At 36.8% G+C, this 22958-nt stretch overlaps 1 protein-coding gene across 7 annotated transcripts in view; it reads right to left on the minus strand.

Moving 5' to 3' along the window:
- Positions 1-22958, minus strand: part of FAM13B (family with sequence similarity 13 member B) — a 43984-nt gene that overhangs the window by 10740 nt on the left and 10286 nt on the right. For 4 of the 7 annotated variants that reach the window (XM_079320184.1, XM_079320181.1, XM_079320180.1 and 1 more), the window contains exons 2-15: positions 22745-22911; positions 21605-21795; positions 20964-21176; positions 18727-18904; positions 17961-18105; positions 15796-15953; positions 10032-10073; positions 9205-9360; positions 7145-7280; positions 6896-6919; positions 4585-4652; positions 3982-4036; positions 3466-3613; positions 930-995 (exon numbers count right to left, since the gene is read on the minus strand). In XM_079320184.1, coding sequence (XP_079176310.1) covers positions 930-995; positions 3466-3613; positions 3982-4036; positions 4585-4652; positions 6896-6919; positions 7145-7280; positions 9205-9360; positions 10032-10073; positions 15796-15953; positions 17961-18105; positions 18727-18904; positions 20964-21176; positions 21605-21761 — 1546 coding nt within the window. In that variant the 5' untranslated portion in view covers positions 21762-21795; positions 22745-22911. Of the gene's footprint in view, positions 1-929; positions 996-3465; positions 3614-3981; positions 4037-4584; positions 4653-6895; positions 6920-7144; positions 7281-9204; positions 9361-10031; positions 10074-13016; positions 13191-15795; positions 15954-17960; positions 18106-18726; positions 18905-20963; positions 21177-21604; positions 21796-22744; positions 22912-22958 lie in introns of those variants that run through there. The other 3 variants (XM_079320183.1, XM_079320182.1, XM_079320186.1) reach the window with 2 other exon arrangements.

Consider the following 22958-nt stretch of genomic DNA (forward strand, 5'->3'; position numbering starts at 1 on the left):
TGAATAAAAACAGTGAAATACATCAGAAAGCTACAAATTCTGTCATATAACTGAAAGAAAAAGGTACTGAAATGAAGTATGCACACTAGGATCCCTTTTTCAAAGTGTATCTTGGGAGTATGCATTTCTGAGCAGTTCAACAGCATTAAAAGAGCCTTATTTATGTATCAGAAATATAAAATAAGGATATGCTTCTTGTCCATTGCAGTATTTTGTTGTGGAAACTGTCATACTGTACACATGTACTTGGAAAGGTTGTCCTCTTAGTTTTGAAGAAGGTAAGTCTAACAGTACCTCTTTAGTATAATGCCCATTTGCTTAAGTCTTTTTCAAGGAGTGTTTTGGATTTTATGATAAAATTTATCTTGACACCACTGAGAAAAAGAGATTTCTTAATTTGTGGAAGGTGATATTTTAGGAGGGAGATTCCAAAACAATCAATTTTTTCAAATCCCTATGAAAAGCTCCTTGCTAACATCCCTTATAATTCTTTGACATGGTTTTCTCACTGTCTAAAAAAAATCTAATATAGCCTTTCAATTACTTTAATTTAAAATCCCACCCCCCTTTTCCTTTCAGGGTTGCCTGTTTTTTTTTTTCTAGCTCGAATCAGAAATTTGAAAACTGGGTTCAAAGTGTGCAGAACAACAATAAAACCCACAAAGTAATCTTTAAAAAAAATTAACCCTTGTACCTGCTTTCCATCGCACATTTACTAAGTATGGCTGGGAAATTTTTTGTTGTTTTTCAGTGTGATCTTGCCTGTTTGCACAGTACAAGATACAAGAAGGGGACCTTTTTGAATTAATAAAAAACTGCAGATCAGAATATTCCCAAGATATAAGGGACAGCAGGTGAAGGGTTAGTTAGAAAGCAAACCATCAACTATCAAAAGGCAGATAACTGAACGTATGGCGAACCATACTTACCCTCCCCTTCTCTCTGCAGATGCATTGTTTTGAAATCAATGAGGGGGAAAGTGATAGGGCATGGCGCTAATAAAATGAAAAAGAATGGCAAAAATACTAAAGTGAACACACAGCACAGTCAGAACAAACTATACATAACATGTAAAGCAGGAAGATACAGTATCAGGGAAAACATCCCATCTTTTTGGACCAGGCCCTGAGCACTCTCAGCTTCCAAGCAATTCCCATGGCAGGTAAGGATGCTCAGTCCTCAGCCAATTTGAACTTTTTACTAGAAAGGTTTATAAAGAACTGGCAGAGGAATAGTAAAGACTTATTGCAGTTTAATAAGAGACTCATGCATCCTCACACAAACAGAAGGCAAGCTCCAATGTTTTTGCTCAGAGCTTGTAAATAATAGAGATGCTGGTGATTTCCAAAAAGCAGGGCAAATGCAGAAAAACACTCAGAAATATAAATTGACCATTCTTTCTGCATTTTCACCTTGGGCCAGCAAGCATTTGATGTTGATTTTCAAGAACTGTGTTGCATACAGGCCTTGGAGTTTTCTATTTTTGGGTTTAATAAATCAAATCTTGTAACAGAATTTGGACCAGTACAGATTTCTCAACAAAGTCACTCTACTTCAGTGGAATGTCACAAGGACTTGCAGTGCCTTGGAAGGCTGAGTTCCTAATAACCACCCTAAACAGGACTGAAGAATAGTCAACATTCAAATACTGCACAGCGAAATAAGACCTCTTGCAAAGACCATGATTTAATACCAAGAATATATAATATAAATTTATAAACAGATATGCTGCTTTATTTCCAAAACAAGAGTCATAAAGCTATTTGGGGAAGTAAAACCAAAAGCAATTTCATGAGCAGATCAAGGAAATAATGAAAATGGATACCACAAACCTTCTGAGAATACATACTAAGTCATCTTAAAACAAATAGAAGATGCAACAAAACATAATGTGCAAGTAAGTAATTAAACTAAATAAAACACTGAAAACAAACAGGATTTTAATTTTTTTTTTTTTTTTTTAGCTTTAGAGTGCTCTTAACTTGGACAGCAGGACTGAAAATCTGGACTCAGTGTCTTTGTGTGCCTGCAATTTGACTTCTTTGTGCCATGACACTGCAAATGTGCAGTTTGCTAGGACTCAAGAGCACCAACCAGCAAATATTGTACAAAACAAATGAAGCCAACCAAGAGTTGCAAACCTCATTATTTATCAAAGGGTTAAAAGGGAAGTGTGGACTCATGAAGGCAATTAATTTGCAAGACAGCCAACAGCAGTGACAAACTAACAAGCACTTGAGCTCAGAACAAAGCTGTATGTGCTAAAAAGAGACAGCTCTGGGCTGCACTGCTACAGAACACACATTCCAGCTTTAATTCCCTCATTTCAGCATTTCCAACACTGCAACCACAAGTTAAGTGCAGTGATTCCTTGTTACCAGTGTCATGCTAAGGTTTTACTGTGACACTTAAAGGCATCTCAAAGAACAGTTCTCACTGGAAGAGCCTGCTGAAAGTTAAAACCCTGTCCCTGCACTACAGTTTACCAGCACTACATCTATCAACTTGTATTGCAAGTTTTCCAAATCAGAAACAAGTGGCCTGTGGCCACTCCACTGTCAGTGACATCTCACAGTGGTTTAGCACCTCAGATCACTTCCATTATTTAAGGTGTGAGAACTCCAAATATCAACACCAGGCACAGGAAACATGATATATGGAAGACAAAAAGAGAAGTATTTTGAAAAGAAGGTATTGACAAGAGTACTTTGCTCTGGTTACAAAGGGCTTATGGTTGTTTTAAGGAAAACAAAAATTACCAGACATTTGAGCAATAAAATTCAGTCAAGTCACAAGCTTAGGGGATTGCTAAGCCTGGAAGGAAGTGAAGAATAAACTCAAAAACATAGGGAATCTTGTCAGAGAGAAAACTCTTACAAGCATTTTCCTAAAATGAAAATTGAGGAAGGAGAAGGGGCACAGAAAATATCCATCTGCAACTTTAGCTTTTATTTGAAAATTTAGAGCTGCTTCAAGTTGTCCAATGACATGGAAACCAAAACAACTGACAGATTTTTCAGAAAAATTGAAATATGAACTGCTGTGCTTGGCAGATTAGTGATTTTAAGTCAAATTCAGCTAATTCAATAGTCTACATTTAATAAAGACAAACAAGATACAATGAGAATTTTAACTAAATTATATAAATTAAATGTTTTTAAAGACTTGGATGACAGACTCAGGGTCATGGAACTTTAAAAACAATAAAAAACCAAAACTAAACCAAACATGCCCCCTAGAATGAAACTTGGACTCTTTTGCTTTCTTTCTGTAGTTTTTCCTTATTTTTTTAAGGTCCTTAAGTAAGTTGCAGATGGTTCTGAAACAAGATGAGACCTATGTCATGACTTGGTTGATCTTACCACGTGTACAGGAACATGTTGCTGTCTGCTGCTTCAACTTTTGTAAATTGTTTTATTTATCACTCCTCCCTTACTATACTGTGAGCTAAAGAGTGAAAATTACCTTCCCATTTGTCACCATCAGATACATTCCTCAGGTCCAGATGTGGAATTTGGACACCTGGAGCCTCCTCAGGAGCATTAACACTGCAATCCCCCAACACCTCTGAATCAGTGTTTGCATTAAGATCACAAGTCTTGCTACTTGAATCCTGCATTTAAAGAACAGAACAATTTTATTATCACTAAGTGCTGGAAATCAGGTACTAAATCAGTTCCAGCATTTCTAGATATTTTAAGGAAAAAAAAAAATCTTTCCAAGCTTGAGGAATTACAAATAGAGACACACAGCCCAACAGCAGTCAATTATTTACATGACAAAACATTTCTTACATGAGATGCATAAGCATAAACTCTGCTGCCCTAAGTTTCTGTGAAGTGACATAAGCTCTCTAACAGAGTCCTGAAAGCCTTACAGCATCAAGCACTGTAAGAGGTTAAAAGCTAAATTTGTGTAAGAAATACACCACATCTTACAAGAAGTACAAATGTATCTGTATATAAATGAAATCTCTCTTACCAGAAATGCCTCTGAAGATATTCTATCATTGCCATCAAGCAATATACTATTTTCCCTAAAAAGAAGACATGGACCTCATTATCATTTTAAATAGATCATTTAAATGGACAGTAAACACTATATACTCCCCTTATATTTTTTTACAAACCCCATGCAGTTTTAGCAGACAGGTGATATATTTACTTAAGGCAATGATTAAAACTCTGGGGGATAAAAGTTATATTACTTTTTTCCCCACTCTGATCCTCACATTCAATTTCAAGTTGTAGAATGTAAACAACAACTAGATTTGAACAAAGCTGGAAATAAAAACAGCTCAGACCTTTATTCTCAAATTGAGAGCAAGTATTTTAAAACTCAACAGAACGAAAACTGAAATTTCAATCAGTGCTGAACTAAAGCTGCAAATTAACAAAGTTTTCTGGCTAGTCACTGTTCCTAACATTAATTCTTCAATCATTAAGAGCAATAAAATGTGCCAAAACATTTTAAGAAAATAAATTTTCATTCTTCTATTTCTCTTGCCCAGAACACAGGGTTGTTCACAAAAAAAAAGCTGTAGGTTAATCACCTAGATTTGCATGACTACAGAAAAACACAAACCTTTCACTATTATTTTCTCCATCAACATCTTCATCTTCATCACATGATTTCACTAATATGTCTGCAGTCTGTTGGGGAAAAAGTATGTTTTTCAGAAAGATTTGGGAATGGCTCTCTCAATAAAAAACATTTCCCTAATCATCTGCCCACCCTCAAGACACTCAAGAACTAGAAGCCTCTTGTGTGTAGGGATGGAAATCCCACTTTTTAACCATGTGACATTTCTACATTCTCAAGTAAGGCAAGTGATCAGGTGTTTTAATCACCAGAAGTCAGACAATGACTTTCCATCTTCAGATAAACCATTTTTTATTATTTCTTCAATAAAGTTGTACCTAAAATTATCACTCATGACAGCAAGTTTGGGGCAATTAAAATCATGGCAGTTTGTACATCCTAGTCTTAAAAACAGTTGTGCCCAGGATATATGAAATGAAACAAGACTGACAAACTTTTTAAAGGAGCTACTAATCCCTGTTACTAAAAAAATCAGCAACAGAATTGGAAGGGGATGAAGAAGTGCTGTCAGTTCTATGACACCATCTCACAAAGCAAGTTCAGATGAATCCATGTCACCACTTTGTTCACTGCAAGTGTTTATGCCAAGGCCTGGCACTTGATTTCTTCAGAAAAGTGTCTTATTTGGAGGAATATAAAAAATTTGAAGTACAAAATATGTCAGTTAGTTTTAGACTTCAAGAGTTCTTCCAAAATTATCTTTACAGTACCTGAATATAACATCAGGTCACCAGGAGAGTTCAAACATACCAACAGCTCTTGCTGACAACAACTGACACCCATATGAGGAAAAAGATCATTCTTTTGTTGACATTATTTCAGTCCTCAAGTCAAACTCCAATTTGGGGAAACAATTTTTAATTACAGTGCATTTGTCATACTCTAACAGATAATTTCCACCCTGGAGATGAGCTGTGTAAGTCTTGCATAGTCACACTTACTGGAGTTGTGGAAACAGCTGCTTCTCTTTCCATTTCAAGCCCAAAGGAGAACTCACATGCAGAGCTGTCTTTTCCTACAACCCTACACACTCCTTTCAAAATCCTACCAACACAGGAAAATAACCACATTTCCCTTTAACCTCTCCCCAAAAGGTACAACTCTCCAACAACATTTGAAACAGAGCATTAAAAAGATGGTAAAAACTAACATTGAAGAAAACAATGTCACCTTACCACTGACAGCAATGGACAGAAGTCTATCAGAAAAGCCAAAAAAGGCCAAGAGTGACAGCAGGTATGACAACAAAAGTATTTCTGTTGTGCACTCCCAAGCACCATGTTTTATGTATTTTGTGCTACAGGATAACAATCTAACTATTTTTTTAGAAAAGTTTTGGCACTAAAGCACAAAGAAAGAACCAGGAAAATTAATACATTTCACGAAATTTAATTCACAGAATGGGATTCCAAAACAATATGCTAGTTTGTGGAACAACTGGAAAATTTGACTTGCTGGTAATTCAAGAGAGTCACTTAGGATCCCCAAAAGCAAACAGAAGCTCAACAACAGAATACATCACAAGAGTGAAAAGCACTAAGGAAATATTGTGTGTGAATAAAAATACAAATTCCAGATGACTCAGTTTCATTATGCTAAGGCATCCATTCCCATCTTTTCAAGTTCAAAGACACATTAAACTCTTCAAGTTAATTTAAGTCTACTAACAATAGGTTTGCTTATCTGGTTATCTTTCAGGAAACCCTCAGGAAGATTTATGGACTTACAGGCAAGAAGCTGAAAACCACTGCAGAAATTTCTCTACATATGTGTAACAAACATCTCCACCCACAAAATTCAGCACTTAGATTTGTAACAACAAAAGTGTCAGCAAACGAAGAAGGAACTACAGATTTGATTTTTTTTCATTAGAAGGGATTATCTGACAGCTACATATGTGCTGCTTGATGGAGAAGAGAAGAATACTCTCTTCTCTTGCACTTTACTGTTATCCTTGATTTCATTTTAGTCAGCACATATTTTACAGAATTGCTTGATTGCATCAACTAGGGAAGAGATAAAGATGTGCTGAAAAGAACAGGACATCTCTGCCTACCACAGAAGAAACTGGAAATAGAGAGGAAAGGCTGTAAGTAGCTAATGACAAACCACACCTTCCTAGCACAAGCACAGCCAAGAGGCTGCAGAGTCTCAAGGTGACTGCTGCTCTTTCCTGATCCAGCCAAGGTGACTATGGGCTGTGCTGCAATCTCAGCTCTACAGTCCTGTTCCTCAGGAAGCCTTTACAGATGCTGTTCTAAGCAGTGCTATGCTGCCTCATACACTGACTTACCTCAGCAGAAGGAAGGGCTGGTATCTGTGAAAGGAGAATGGAAAATGTCAGTCAGGGTCCAAGCAAGTCACACCAAAATACACAAAAATTTCTCAGTGCACATGGCACAGCAATGAAGACAACTGACTGCACAGAGCAAGAGCACCATGTAATGCCACATCAGAGTCCTTGGGAAAACCTGGATCTCCAGAGCATTAAAGTTGCAGCTACTTATGATTGATTTGATATACAGGAGACACTTCCTCTCACCTGAATGCTTTCTTCTTCCTCAGTTACAGTATCATGTTTTATAGCTTCACTGTCTAAATCAGTGCAAACCAATACTTCAGAGCAGTCTCCTGTGTTTTCACTGCTACCAGTGTCATTATCTTCAATAACATCATTCCTAAAGATACAAACAGAAAGACTTTAGAAACCTGTTGTTATACATTTAAAAGAAAAAAACAATCCCAAAAAATCCACAACCACCCTTTTATTTGCCCCCTTAAACATTGTCAAACATCAGAATGTTTTTTGTTTGGGCTTTTTTTTTTAACAGAATTATTCTGACCTGTAGGGAAAATTAATTATTTATGTGATATTTTGTACATCCATACATGAGAGACATATTAAAATGTACTTATTTGGTTCTTGTCTGAAAGGCCAGGCATACACCCCACACCTACCATACCAATCTAAGGAATTAAAACACAACAGCCAGAAGCAATGACATCCTGAAACTACAGTGACTCAATGACCTTGCTGAGGCTACACTCCTCTCAGTAGTGAAGCCAGTTAGTTTATAGCTACTATCACTGTGTTCTCCTCCAGTTCTAACATATGGTCTGCTGAGACTTCAACTTAAGTCATGTCACATTATAGCCAGATTAAAACTAACTGACTCCATATTTGTATCCACATATATTCTTTGTGTGCCACCACCCATTACCATGTGACTGTCATTCATCACAAGCTTTTGACTTGTTTGCCTTCTTTCTCATTCAAAAAGAATTCCAACCACATTAAGAAATCTCCTTCTCTATCAGATATAGAGATAATAAACAGAACAGGTTGAAAATTAACATTTTAACTTTTTTTTTCTTAAAACCAGCCATTAAGTTAGTACTAAGAAACTGGCACTGGATCACTGCTTTTTTCAGTTCTTAATTTAACAGTGTATTTGCCTTGTGCACAGTCAGCTGCTTTAAAGAACCCAGACACCCCCTTGAAGAACGATATCATGTATCCTCTCTTACAGCTAATCCACAGTGCAATGATGATCAGAAGCATTTGGAATAGTGCCTGTGCCAGAGGAGGATACTGGTTTCAAACCAGCAGTGATGGCACTCGGAGCCTCCCCCTCTGAGATCAGCCAACCTTTACAGCACTTACACTGGGACTGAAGGAATTCAGCTGCTACAGGGCTGTGAGGCAATTATCCACTTACAAATTACTTCTAAGACATTGAATCTTTAGCACTAAAACTCAGATTTAATTGATCATTACCAGCAATGATTATTACATTTATGATCCCCTGCAAACTTTATTTCTGCCTTCTAAAACCACTAAAGATTGAACAATTTAGAAAAGAGCATTTGAGTCACTGAACACTTCATGAATTTCAGGCTCTGTTCATGTATTCCAGCTCTGAGCAAGAAAGAAATTAAGGCACTGAAATCTTAATAACACATTTTTGAAGTCTGGGTATTAATCACAACTGTTTGTTTTTAATGAAGTACCAAAAGGTACCTGCTGCTTCCAAATGCTACCATGGCAAAGCACTACACTCAGAATCTGACTTGATTTACAAGAAAAATAAAATCTGATCAAATAAGGTTGGAACACCATGCAAATAGACCCACAGTGGTCATTCTATTCATTTTTGGCTGTTTCATTGACACTGACAGCCAAAGCAGTAAAGTAGTTATGCTGACATGGAAAGACAGGGTTATGAAACTGAAGCTACAATAGCTTCAGTATGTTAAAATTTCATCATAAGTCACATTGGCGAGATAAAAATGAAAGTAAATTTAAGTGAGTAAATTTAAAAGGAGTAAATTATATTCCTGTGCTACTTGCATAGAATTCAGCATTACAGCAGATAGACTTCAGGGCATTTTTAGCTACAAGATCAATTTAAAATATCTGCTTCAAGAGCTATTGCTTACTGGTACCTGATAGAAGATGATTTGTTTTAAGATAGATAAAACTGAAATCAGCAGCCAAAGTCATAACTTTTGGGTTAAGATAGGGGATTTGGGTAGGGTTTTTTTGGAAGAGTTAAGATACACAGTCCTACAGAATTCATTACAGTCACAACAAAATCTTACTGGTTGTTAGATCCTTCCTCATCCCCACTGGGATCTTTTGTTTCATTGTTACAGCCCAGTCGTTGTTGCTGTAAATGTTTCAGATCGTTATCTAAGCTGCTCTGCAGGTCGAAAAGGTGCTGTTCTACAGCTGCTCTGATTGTTCTTTCTAAAATGCTAAAAAAGAAAAAAAAGACAGAAAATTCCTATTAAGAGTTCTACTTTTGCATTGATCAACTATACAGAAAGGCAGAGGTAAGCTTTACATGACAGGAATCTTTGATGGCAGTACTTCAAGGCAAAAGATTAACTTCTCCAAAAATGCAGTGGAAATTACTACACTTACTATTTTTGAATCCATAAGATTTACATAAAGTACTATGAAATTTACCAACTGTATTTTAAGAGTAATAAACACATTACAACAACTAACATATTTTTTAACAATGATACACAAAAACTTATAAAAGCCTTCTATATTAATGTGACAGTAAAATCCTGTCTGAATTCCACTGAGTTCAGTATCAATGGTGCTCGGGTTACAATGTGAATGCTATCATAATATTATATAAAAAACTTATGATGTATCTAAGTGTAAAACCAAAGCTTTGGACTATGGATTCAAGCACTCATTGTGTTCTCATGCTCCTGCAGTCAACACCACTGACAGGCATTTGGTATTTCCTGCATTGGTGCTAAATGCCATCAGTGAAATTTTTCATACTAGAATATGTTAATTTACAATTGCAATCATTAAACTTACTGCATTTTTTTGAAAGGATACATAACTTCTATGCATGTTCTAGTAAGGGCACAATTCAAACATTTTGTGTTTTCATTATACTTACTCTGCAGAGGCTGGCAAGATACTTATGGGAGAGATATGAGCACTGCAATAAAGAAAATAAAAGTTAATATAATGCAAAAAACTTATACTAAATAGAAGTCTGGAAGTCAACAGAAAACAACTTTAAAAAATACTTAAATATTGCATGTGATGGAGCTAATAAAAGCAGAATAAACATGTAAAGAACACCCTGATTTGCAGTTCCTTTACTATTTAAATAGGAGCACCATCACAAGGCAGAAAGTTGCAGAAGCAGCAATGCAGATTTCTGTCTCTCAAAAGCCAATATTTACTGTGTTACAAAGCTCCAAGCTGTCAGATGTATGGTCTTTCCCATGGGAAATACTAATCATTTTGTAGTCAAACATTTCCTGACACCTTGCTTAAGAATGCAGATTTTAACCTTGCTGCCTAAAGCAAATTCCAAATTACTCTGCTTTCTTCCACAGGTTCTTCCCACTGTTGCATAATTTTGTTCTGCAACGCTCAACAGATCCACAGCACTCTCTGAGCACAGCTACAACATTCCAAGTAGAAGGCAGATTTTGGGACAGGAGTCTGACTTTTGTAAAGCATCTGGAAATCTCCAGGCAAAGCCACTTCAGCCTAAAACATTAAACTCCTCAAGGGAGGAGTGAGAGGGTGGAAATCAACATAACTAACAAAAGAAGGTCGGTTAATTCGTGTGTGTGGCCCCCCCACAACTATTCATCAATAAGATTAAAATTTCATTTTAAAAAAATACTTAAAACTTGAGACAAAGTGACAGTAAAGAATAAAAGACGAGAAATCTACTATAAACAGCAATGAGTTGCAGTGCACACACACACTTCACTCAGAAAAAAGTTAATATTAATTTCAGCTTAACATGGAGGGAGGAAGGCAAAAAAAGGCATTTTCTATTACAGATAACTAAGCTCAAAAAGCTGAAAAATATTTTATTCTGCTCTTTACCATCCAATAACAATGTTGCCAAAGTTGATTTAAAATATTATTTTCATGAATGCATAAGGTAAGCCCTGAAATACAAGGGAGCTTGCCACTCCCCAGCAGAACTGAGCAAGTTATTACCTCTGTAAGGTGTCCTATCAGTTTTGACTGCTGTGAGCCCTGCCTACACTAAAAAATGCAGTCTCTCTGTTTACCCAAGAACAGTTTCAACACAGCAAATACCTTGGTTAGAACTTAAGAGATTTATTAGTAGTTCCACCACCAGAGAAAGAAATCTCCTCAAGCAGACTTTCTATTTTTCCTTCCTCCAAGTAGATGAAACACAAGCAATAAAAGGCTTTCAATTAAATATAAGCTGATAAAAGTGGTTGAAATATTTATTTAAAAGTAACTATACCAGTTTGTCTTAGACACCTTGTACTAGGCCAAGAGCAGAGTGCATAGCATTTAAACCCCATATGGCACAAGTGAACAAGTAGGTGCTCATAGATGCTTTTTAATCTCCTTTCTTTCCCTTTTTTTAAGTGGAAACTGGCTAAGAAATCAAGTTCATCTTATGATTTATGTGTCTGCCTGGTGAAAAGCTAAAGCTGATCTATTACAAATGCATTGACACAACAGGCAGCACTCAACTACTATTTCACAAGGGACACAGCTTTGGGAAATTGAAACACCTGACATAGATGCCAGATCTTGTAGCCACTGATTTCAAAGCTGCAGATCAAGTAACAGGGGGAACATGCTGACATTTTGTGTTTTTCTTACAAACAAAAAAATGGCAGGTAGTTTACAGCTTAGGATATTCACATTTCATTGGTATTTCCATGCATAGAAGTTCAGTATAGCCCTACAACCTATATGAAATTGATTTTCTGATAAACATAATTTATAATAACAATGCGTGAAATGAAAAATGAAAATATGAAACTACAAGTTTAGCTTAATGAACAAAGTAAAGAAGCATGATCTTGAAAAAAAAAACTCAGTAATATTTCAAAATATGAAAAATGTAGTTTTAAGTATCCATCTCCTTAAGTTCTACAAAAGTTGCATTATAAAAGGTATGCTTGTATTCTGAAGGTACAAATACATAACTGTGTAGATTGAAATTGATTAACTATTAAAATGGTCAGTCCTTGGATAAATTTGGATGAAAAATGAGGCAACTAGAGCACAGAACACTGCAACACCCTAATTGGAAAAGAGAGCAAGAAAAACTCAGTCAAGGGCACAAGTATAAACACTATTAATAGGAAACTGTCACGATTTGAAATCCTTTTATTCTACCACTTGGGACAATGAGGAAATGTGTCAAGAATAGGCAGAATCAAACTCATCTCCAAGGAATCCAGACCATTTCAGGCATGGTTCAGAACAAAATTTTCCATCCTAGTGTGTTAACCTTCAGCCCCCAGTACAGGATGGTTCTCCAGTGCTTTCAGCCAACACCTTTAGGAGCATTAGAGGTACTCAGCAAAAGCTGTGCATAAATCAGCAGTATTACAATCCTAAAGAATCCTCTTACTACATGAAGAATATCTTAACATCTTCAACAAACCACTTTAGCAATTAAGCACTTTCTGAAACAAATGTGACAATTCCAGGTGAAAAGCCATTACAACTTCTGAGTCCACCCTACCACAGTTGAAGGATACTTTTTAAAAGCTGTTATTTACAATGCCAGACAGAGCCTTCACGCAGCATGACACAGCAAGACACAGGAAGGTAAACATTTTTGTTTCATAATGCTAACTCCCTCCTGAGAGTCCCTTCAGCACTAGCTCCCTATCCAGAAAAGGTCCCAGTAAAAATGCACCTTGAGCAGAAAAATACATTAACTAGAAATAAAACATGTCAAAGTTTTTCTTGGTAATTTCCTGACTATACACACATTCTTATTTCTCATTAAAATAATCAGTTGTGCTCTTACTTCATTCTTTTACCTCCAAACCACATTTAATCTCACATCATTTTAAAAGTTAAAACCTTACTTGCAATCGTATCAAAATGCCATTTTCTTTTCATCTATATTTACCTGTGCAGCAAAACTTTGCAGGCCATTCTGATGATTTTTGCTATCCCAAAAGAGCACTTCAAGTAGAAATGCTTCATCTGGAAGGCAGCAAAGCGAGCTGTGTGCTGCTGGCTGTGCATGCTGCTGCCTGTGCTCCGGGGGCTGCCTGCGAGCGGCACCTCTGGAGTGCTGCACTAAACCCTGCAGTCTAAATAGAAATCGACTGCAACATGAGGTCACTCCTGACAATAAGCTGCCCAATCAACACTTGAAAGCTCTCCTAACGTGTTGTTTACAGATTTTTCCAGGATGGAAGGAGGAAAAAGTATTTGGATGCTAAAAACAGCACAACGTACAAATAATAATGTGTTTTCTAGCAATTTAGGCAGCTCTTCTATTCAGTCAGTTATACAATGAATTTTGTCTCTCTTGGCAGGTGTTAATATTATCACTTGTCTCTCATCACAGCTAATTAAATTACAAAAGGGTTAACAAAAATATCACAGAAGCAGTGAGGATGTTGCCCTTGTCACTGCATTTGGTAGAAACAAAGCAAACTGTTTATACAACTTACTGCCTGTCATCTCTCTATTTTTACACACTGAATTTTGAAAACTCCAAAACCAAAGAGCTTTTATATAAGGCTTCTGACTGACAACATTTGAGATGAACTGCCCAATTAAAGCAAATATTGCTTGGCAAGGCTCAGGGATGGAAAAATTTGAAATAATGACAGAGAAGGATTCAAAAGTACTTATTTCAACAGCATGTCTTAAAAATTCAGCTGCAATGCTGAGTCAGCAATTCTTTACTCCAAGACAGCAGAAGGGAAAGAGCCATGGGGAAAAGACTTCTGGCAAGGGAGAACAAGTTCTCTTTACGTGCTCAACACCCTGTGAGCAACAAATGCTCCCTGCTGGGTAATGGGCTCAAAGATCACTCCACATGTTTATTAGAAATACCATTTTCAAGCAGTCACTAAACCACAGTGCATTAATGATTATCCACATTCTCACAAGATCTCTAACTCGAAGTCAAATTAACACCATGCAGAGCAAGAAAGTCATAGGTTTCAGCAAGAACAAACAGAATGAGTAGAGAAAAAAAGGCAGTAAGCAAAATTAGAAGCAATAGTCCAAATAACAAGGAGGAAGGTCAGGTGCCCCATTGTACAAAACAAGATAAACAATCTCTTTTAGTACTCTTCATAGAGAGACTAAAACACACAGATATTTGGTGCCCAAAATCACAACAGCAAAAAGGCAACAAAACCCCATCCTAAAGAACTGCAAGAATCATATTTAAGATCTATTACCCATCCCTTTTCCTGCATAAGCTGCCATATGCTCTATATCAGGACAAAGGTAAGTAATCCAAATAAAACTGCATTAACATTTGCTGTCTTAATTCTTTTTTTTTTTTTTTTTTTTTACATCAAGAAACTAAGACCAAAAAAAAGGCCACTAAATGCCTACATAAAAGCCATTAGGTTTGGGAAAATATATACAGTATTTATAGTGGCTAAAAGTTTAATAAAGAACACTTTCTCATTCACTTTATTTCCTTTCAAATGTTTCTGGCCGTTCTTCTGGTTTTACAGTCAAAATTATCCTTCTTCTAAAGGATTCCTCCTTATCCTTCCCCACAAATTATGTAAAATGCCAACCATAATTAATGCCTATTCATTTTTAATTAACCTTAAACATCAAGTAAAAATGTTTTTCTCTTCAGGCTATCCAATTTAAACTCTCAAACATGTTGCGTTTGTCACTATTGTTGTGTTTACACATTCCAGAAGCAACATAATACCTATGAATAAACTGCAACTTTTTTTAATTGAACTGAAACTAAAAATAAGAAGCTTTATTACTGATAAAGAAAATTAACTATTAAAATATAATTTCAGTTACAAAACAGAACCATGATTCTGTCATTTTTTGACATTTTACAGTTTCTTACCATGAAGCAGAAAGAAGTATGCAGCCAGAGGCTGAACAGATTCCAACCAAAAATCCATATTCTTGAAACTACCCATTCTTAGGTAGTAAGTTACTTGTGATTTTTCCTGCATTTCTGCTGCTTTTAGTCACATTTTTATTACAGATTCCTCCTCACTCCTCCCTACAAGTTCTTACATGCAATGCCCATATCAAACACATGCTAGAGAGGGGAAGAGGTAAAATTCACCATCTGTAGAATGAAAACTCTAAGTACAAGTAATAAAACCTTGCACACTACAAACAAGTAAAATATAAATATATGTATTACAAGCAAGCACTGATAAGCTCTCAAATCAAAGTAAGATTTTGTTTACACACTTTTATGAGAATTGCTCTTAAAAGCTGGGTCACCCTCCAACATTCCTGCCTCTATCACATTTTGCAACTCCCAAACCTGTCACAGCTCTCCAGCACCACATGATAAGAAACAGTCCCAGGATTTCCCATTGGCTGGATGGTACAGAACAGGTTGAGATCTACCAGTACACAGATTCTTCTTATTTCTGCTGTAAAATTTACTGTTTAAATACCACATTACAGTTTCACTAAAATACACCCTTTTTACCTTTCCCTGCATAAATCCCCATACTTAATCTGATCTGATTCTACAGGCATTCCTCTGCTGAATTTCGGAACAGTTATTGTAACCCATATTTTACTATTATAAGAACTGCACCTACTTTCAAAGCTTCAGTTTGTAGACAGCAACATTTACCTCAAAAGTCCTACAGTTTCTCCCTCTGACAGAATAAATTACAATCCAAACTTTAAATCCAAACTCCAAGGCAGAACCAAGTTACCTTGTTGATGCTGTAACATTCCTGGAATCTGAGAGACTCCCTGTCATATCTAGATGCACCACAGCTGGCCTTTCAACAGGTTTCTCTGTGCTGTCTTCTGGAAGTTCTTCTGATTGCTCAAGCTTTACATCCTCCTCTTCTTCCAAGAGATCGTTGATCTAAAAAACATTTCCTCAACATTAATGGACTGAAAAGTTCCTCTCAAGACGTCCAGGAAATTAAAAGAGCATGAGAGGTATCAAAGTAACATAAAGAAGGAGAACACTTTTCAATTTTAGTATAAACAGGCACACTAGACTTGTTTTTATGGAAAACTGTAAATTCTACACCATTAAAATGCTGCTCTTGAACAGTGGACAAAAACTGAAAAGCAAGAAGCACCTCTGATGCTATAAATGAACACAAGCTGAAGGAAGAAATTATAAAATCCTGGCCACACTGAAATCATAAACTACAGAAGCTTTCTCCTCCAATGTCTAAAACAGATAATTCTCCTCTATTCCACAGGTAGCCTTATCCATGTATAAGAAGTATTTTCAAACCCTCCTACCGAAGGCTACACAGAAGTCTATAAACCCAAACCTCAAAGCTGGGAATGAACATTACAAAGTTTCTGTGCTCATGTCTATTTTTGTTTCTTTGTTTCCAAACACAGACGTTTTTACTGAAACAGCAAAACACTGCCAATTCAAAAAGCAAAACAATATAGCCAAGTGGCAACTCAACACAGCAAACCTAATTTTTTAAAAAGCAACTATGTCTAAAACATGAAAAGAAACAAGAAAAAAGTGATTCTGATTGACTTCCAAGATGCCTCTGTAATTGATTTCTGATATCTCAATCTTGCAAACCCAAAAATTAAAGCAGCAGCCTCAAGGAAATACGCTTTATAGTACCTGTCACCAGTATAAAACAAAAACACTAAATTAAGAAAAATTGAAACGCCAGAAGTTTAAGACTACACAGAAGACAGAGGGAGATACTTGTTAGTTTTTGAAAAGTGTTATATGGTACTACATTCCAGGCAAGAAATGTATTTATCCCTGATTTTCCTCTGTAATTGCAAGAGGATGTGCCAGTGAAGCAAAGGCAAGCCCACCCACACACTGGGGCAGCTGCCAGCAGGGCTGTGCCCCGAGGGGACAGCAACCCTTCTGTCCCCACTGCACCACCCGACAGAAGTGCACTGTTGACATCTGGTGGAGACACCACGAAATTAAAGGGACATCCCACCAGCCCTCCAACTAAGGGAAAAAGCGAACAAAACCACACACCAAACGGATTTTGTGCTTAGGAAACCCTTTTGCTGAAACATATAACGAGGCAGAGCCAAGGCATGAGAGCACAGAGCAGCTCTGGTTTCCAGAGCAGTCACCCCTGAGTGACAGTCCCCAGCCCACAGCTGCAGTCACAGCCCAGCTTTGTTCAGCAGCTCCCTGCACGCAGCAGGGCTGTGGCAGCTCTCAGTGCCAGACATACTCCTGCATGGAGCTTTGCAGAGCAGCTCACACAGCAGGCACTGCTCACTCCAAAACCTGCTGCCCACGCCTGGCACAACAGGCCAACAGAAGCAGCCAACTGCCCCAGCACTTGCCTTACCTGTCTTGCTAGAGGAGGAGTTTGAGAGATAGGCTTTAAAATGCAGTACTCTTTGTTACCTACCTTAGTAGCTACTTATTTTTTATCCTTTTTCCTCCTTACAGAAAATAAATCATTTTCAAGTCTCAGAATCAAAAACACCATTTAAAAACTTTGGCACAGGAAAGCACCACTGATAACATCACCAAGTGGAGTGCGAGACCCTGCATGTTTCTGTAAGACACACCCAGAAATACTCTTGACCAAGACCAACAACAAACTTGTTCTCCATTTGATCAAAAAACAGTTCTTCATTCCTAAACTGGTAATTAGAAAGCTGTTCATAACAGTGTCTGTGTTGGGCAGGATATCACTGTTGGTTTAGTTTCTATTTTTCAATACAGCATAGTTATACTTAAAACAAAAGCAAGAATTTCACAAGCATTAAGGAAATTAGCAAAATGCCAGGTTTTATCAGTTTGAAGGAAACTTCTAGTGAAGAAACTGTAGTTCAATAAATCTCTCATAAACATAAATGTGTATAACAGACACTTAGTGGTAGCATATAGCCATTCAAATATTCTTACCTGCTCAGTTATTGAGCTTAAATCATTGGTAGATGAAAAATCTTCCTCTTCATTTTCAAAAAACTCATAGTAGTTCTCCAGAAGTCCCGCCATTATTCTGCTAACTATTTCTTGCTCTTTCAGATCCTCCACATCTGTGTAAATACTAAAGATTTCAACACTGTTTTAGTTTAAAAATCTAAATGCAACACTTTCCCAAAGAACCTCACTGAATGCTTTCTATGACTAAGTGCTACACTTCACACCATTATCCCCTACCCATTCTGAACACATTCTTTAAGCATGTGCCTTCACACCACTGCCTTATAAAGCTTTACACTATTTTCTATTTAAAAATTATTAATTAGCAACTATTTAGTCAATTAACTTTTCATGAAAGATATTTAAAAGTCAAATATTTTCCTGTGGAGAGGAAACAACAGTATAAACTGGTAGTTTACCAGCCTTCCCCTGGAACTCTTTCTTGCTACAAGTAGTAGCCTTACATACTATCACTAAAATACCTGAACCTCAGATTAAAAACAGTAATGCAACAATCAAAATAGTGGTTGCTGATGTCACAGCTCAGAGACAAGAAGTTGTTTAAATCATAGCAAAAATTGTAAAACGAAACTGGGGTGAGAGTGGGTGGGAACAGAAAAGGATTCTGCCTGAAACATATTGTGCACTTTGTTACTGTTGCTCACCGACCAGGAATGACTTTAAACTGCACAAAGACACTCAAATTCCCATAGAAACAGAGAATAAACTTTTATCATTAACTTACTGAAAAACATCCGGGCCAAAGACTGCAGCTAAAGAACTTGCTGACCAAATTTCTTCATGATGTGATGCTACGTTAGCTAAAAATTTACACAGAAACTTTAACAAACTGTAATTAACAGGTGGAAGCTGCTGCAAGAGGAACCTCAACTTTCTTCCAAATTCATCTTCATTATTATAATCTGAAAAAAAATATTTTAGTCACAAAAAAGATATATTTTCATATTTTCTAGTGATCAGCTTTTTACCTCTGACAATTACTTATTTCTGAAAATACAACTAATTTGGTCAAACTGCAACCTAAAATGTGACAAGTGACTTGCATTTGTGCAATGTAATCTGCTACATTCTCTTCTGCACGTTTTCCCCAATTAATGCCCACTCAAATTCCCGATTTCAGAAAGCAAACTCTGTCAGTTTTTGTTTTACCATTGTTACATAACAATTGCTTCACAGAAGAGCTCCAGAGAGAACAGCTCCAGATAGTGAGTTAACTTCCATCTAGTTAAATTCTTCTGGCATACAAGCTACTTTGACACCTTTTCCTTTATAAGCATCCCATTCTCACCACTCTATCAGCTTTTATAATACTTAACTCATAAATCCAAGCTATGTCAATGTAATCATCTTCACACATGCTTAGCTTGAAGCTTGCTGATTCAATTTCAGATCTGAGAAAGGGTCACCATAAAATCTCATTCTCACCCCATTTAACTATACTCTTCATCAAAACATGTCCCCATAAATCTTATTTGTTGCTTCATCAGCCTTACAGGCAGCAAGGTTCAAAGAGTTTACAGCTGTTAGTATCTGACTGAGAAATTCCATATATAGGAAAAGAAATGTCAGGAAAACAAAATGGGAGAAAAATTGATACAAAGAGGCCTCCCCTTCTTTCTCAGACATTTCAAAACTCTTCTAAGATCAGTTAGAGAGGGAAAAGCACGTTTGAAGATGATAAGCCATCTCTGCCTCTCTAGATGAGAGAGCAGAGACATCCTAGCCCTTATTATCAAAGCAAAGCATGAGTAAATTCCCGGTTGAGCACGCATAGGAACACCAAGCAGGAACTGCAGGATTTCATTTGCTCAGACACAGTCAACACCTGCAGCAGCTGAATACAACCAAGACACAGATCATGGCTGTTTCAACACATAACACATTAAAATAAACATTTAATTGACAATTCTTATTCTAGAAATGCACTTTAGAACCAGAACGGGAAAAAAAACGACTTTAAGAAGTACTTCAACAATGCAGACTTTTAAAAAGAAAGGGAGCACAGCAAGGTGACAATCAGACCACTCTGAACATACACATCTCCATGTTTTGTCTAACTCATCCGTTCTGAAATGTAAGCTCTAAACAACCAGAGGCCCAAAGGCAGAACGTTTTTACCTCTGGCACTAAAGCAGGGATACACACTTGTGGGACTCAGGGCCACAGGCACTGGGATTGCCACATTCACACCTCAATTACCCAAATCACCTGTCTTTGAGGAACCACCTGCCTGCAATGAGCTCCTAACGATGCATACAGGCCACACCTCGCTGTATAATGAAGTTATCCCGAGGACTAAGCCTGACCTAATGATATGGAAGTACTGCTGAAGAGGGAGAACATATGGGTCAATCATTACTACCACCTTCTGCATGTCTCTGCATGCCTCAAATGCAGGTGATGATGTAATTCTGAAAAACTAACTATGTCTATCAGACAGGCAAAATCCTATTAGAGGAAATAAAAAGTCTCATTTTAGCATCTGAAAACACTGGTTAAGGGTTTATGTGGTTTGATTTCCTTATTACAGATAACTTCAAATTTTTCTGAAGTAACTTCTACACTTAAAGAACACCATAAAGACAATAAGCTCCAAGTTTAAGTGAAGTTTCTATGTATTTAACAAAAGGAAACTAAATGGGCACTTGCAAGCTAAAAACAATACATATAAATCCATAAACCCATCCACAGAGATCTATTCAAAGATGGGAGAAAAACAACAATTTTCACAATACGTTTTACAATCATAGAAGGGAATTCTGCTGTCACACCAAGTGAATATAACTCAATCCCATTTCCAGTCCTAACAGATAACACTGCAACCAAAGTACACCACAGTATTATCACTATTATTACACAGAGCACCAAAGACACCTTAGTATCACTATAAATGTCAGTTCAATACTGGGTTTTACTTTTAAAATCATAGAAGAAAAACATTGAATCAAAAATAGTTATTACCTTGAGAAAGTTGCATCAAATGTATGTGCAAACTGCCTGGAATAACTGGCTCTGGAAGTTCTTGAAGAAAAAATCTAAGAAGGCTAATAGCTGAGGGTACATCTGCTTCTTTAACCAGGTCCACATCTTCTCCATTATCATATCGTTGCCGGAGCCACTCCACTGTCTCAGCATTCCCATTGACTTGGAAAAGTCCTTCTTGCTCCAGACCCCCTGAGTTAGAAAAGAAATTGCAGAAATAAACTTTTTAGGGCAGACAAATATATAGGAAAAAATACTGATAATCAGATATCCACAGTTCTCATACTGACAAACATTTTCTGGACAACAGTTTTGCACAACTTCCAGCAGTTCTCTTCCCAACAGTCTTGTGCCCAGGAACAATAAAATAACAAGGGAAAATGTTAGTAGTACCTAAAGCACAGCATTTCCTATGAGGTGCCCTGCAGAGCTGACTACATTACTGTTGACTAGAAAACACTGATACACATAATAGGAACAAAGAAAGGAAGTACTCAAACCAAATCACCATCCAGTTGAATAATTAATCTCAGAAAATAAGTACTCTTCAAACCCCACAATCTACTCTGTAAGAGTAACAGTGAAATCTATAATTTTAAATCCAGCAAGGTGATACATACCATGTTCCTCAATATAGTCCACGACATGGCGGACTATGAACGGAACCTCATTGTCTGGTTGCCCTTCTTGCTGCAGCTCATCAAGTGGAATTCCAAATATTTTGTTAGCAAGAACAGAGTTGCAGTTACTCAAGGAAGGGGAGGAGCTCTTCCTCATATCTTTTTGCAGCCAAAAATCAAAGCTGTCTTTTCTGTCATAAAGAGAAATTAAAAGCAAAAAGCCCATGTCAATATATGTTTTTGAAAGCAATGATCAGTAACAAAGTGTTTTAATTACCAAATGCAAATACTCTCTAACCTGTCTCCATCCATTCACTGCTTTAATGGACAATTCTGTAATGACCCCAAACACAGCTAACTCAATAAACAACTATCACTGAGGTATTCTGTCCAACCCTCACCAGAGGACTGAGAAGAACATATACAGTACCAAGCAAAATGCAGAAAATTCTAGTTTCCACATTTCTAATTAGGTTCTAAGGTATTTTATAGATTCCTCAGTACTTTTTCTGACAATATTTAGTAATCAGGCTTTCAGAACTCAATACAAAACCTCTCAACAGGAAATGAAACCAGTGGATCATACCAAACCAAAACCCTAAGTTTCAGTTATATGAAATAACTATTTTGTGATACATAACTGGTGCTGCAATAATTTTAAAATACAGTTGGCATTTTCTGGTCTACATAATAAAGCTTTCAACACCTGCATCAAATTAAAATTTTTATTGAACAGAAAACCCCCAAAGCTAGTTTCTAGATGCTCAGTGATACCATTCTGTCATGCAGAAGCTCGAGCTTCACTTGCATGTCTTTGCTTGATAAAGGATCTAGATAGATAACAAAGGGCAGTGTAAGTCAGTCAAGCTGTTATCCTGTAAAAACCCAAATATTTCTTCTAGCAAAGAAAAAGATGTCCTTTCAAAATAAATAATAAAAAGAAAAGAAAACATACTTGCTTAAAGACAAGCAGTCACTTTCACAGAACTGGCACACAGAACATGAAGTATATGCTGTTAGTCAAAGCACTCCAACCAAACTAAAATCCTCTTTACTAAGAGGTAAATTTTAATAGATTAGACATTCTGAAACTCACACTTGCTTTTTTTTCCCCCCAGCAAAGCAAGTTAAGAAACCCACCTCAGAGTACTTAAACAGCCGAGTTTGAAAAACGCTTTTTGCGCCAGCTGCCCTCACTGACCAAGCATTCTTTTGTCATTTATGGCTGTTTAAGATTATGGCAAAAGATCAGCCTGTAGTTCCTCATTGAAGAATAGCAGAACTCGATCAGTACTTCAGCAGTTAATCTGAAAATAAAGAAAATATTATTAGATCATAGTTTTCAACAGTTTTA

The sequence above is a fragment of the Erithacus rubecula genome (genome assembly GCF_903797595.1).
Source record: "Erithacus rubecula genome assembly, chromosome: 16".
Classification (NCBI taxonomy): Eukaryota; Metazoa; Chordata; class Aves; order Passeriformes; family Muscicapidae; genus Erithacus; species Erithacus rubecula.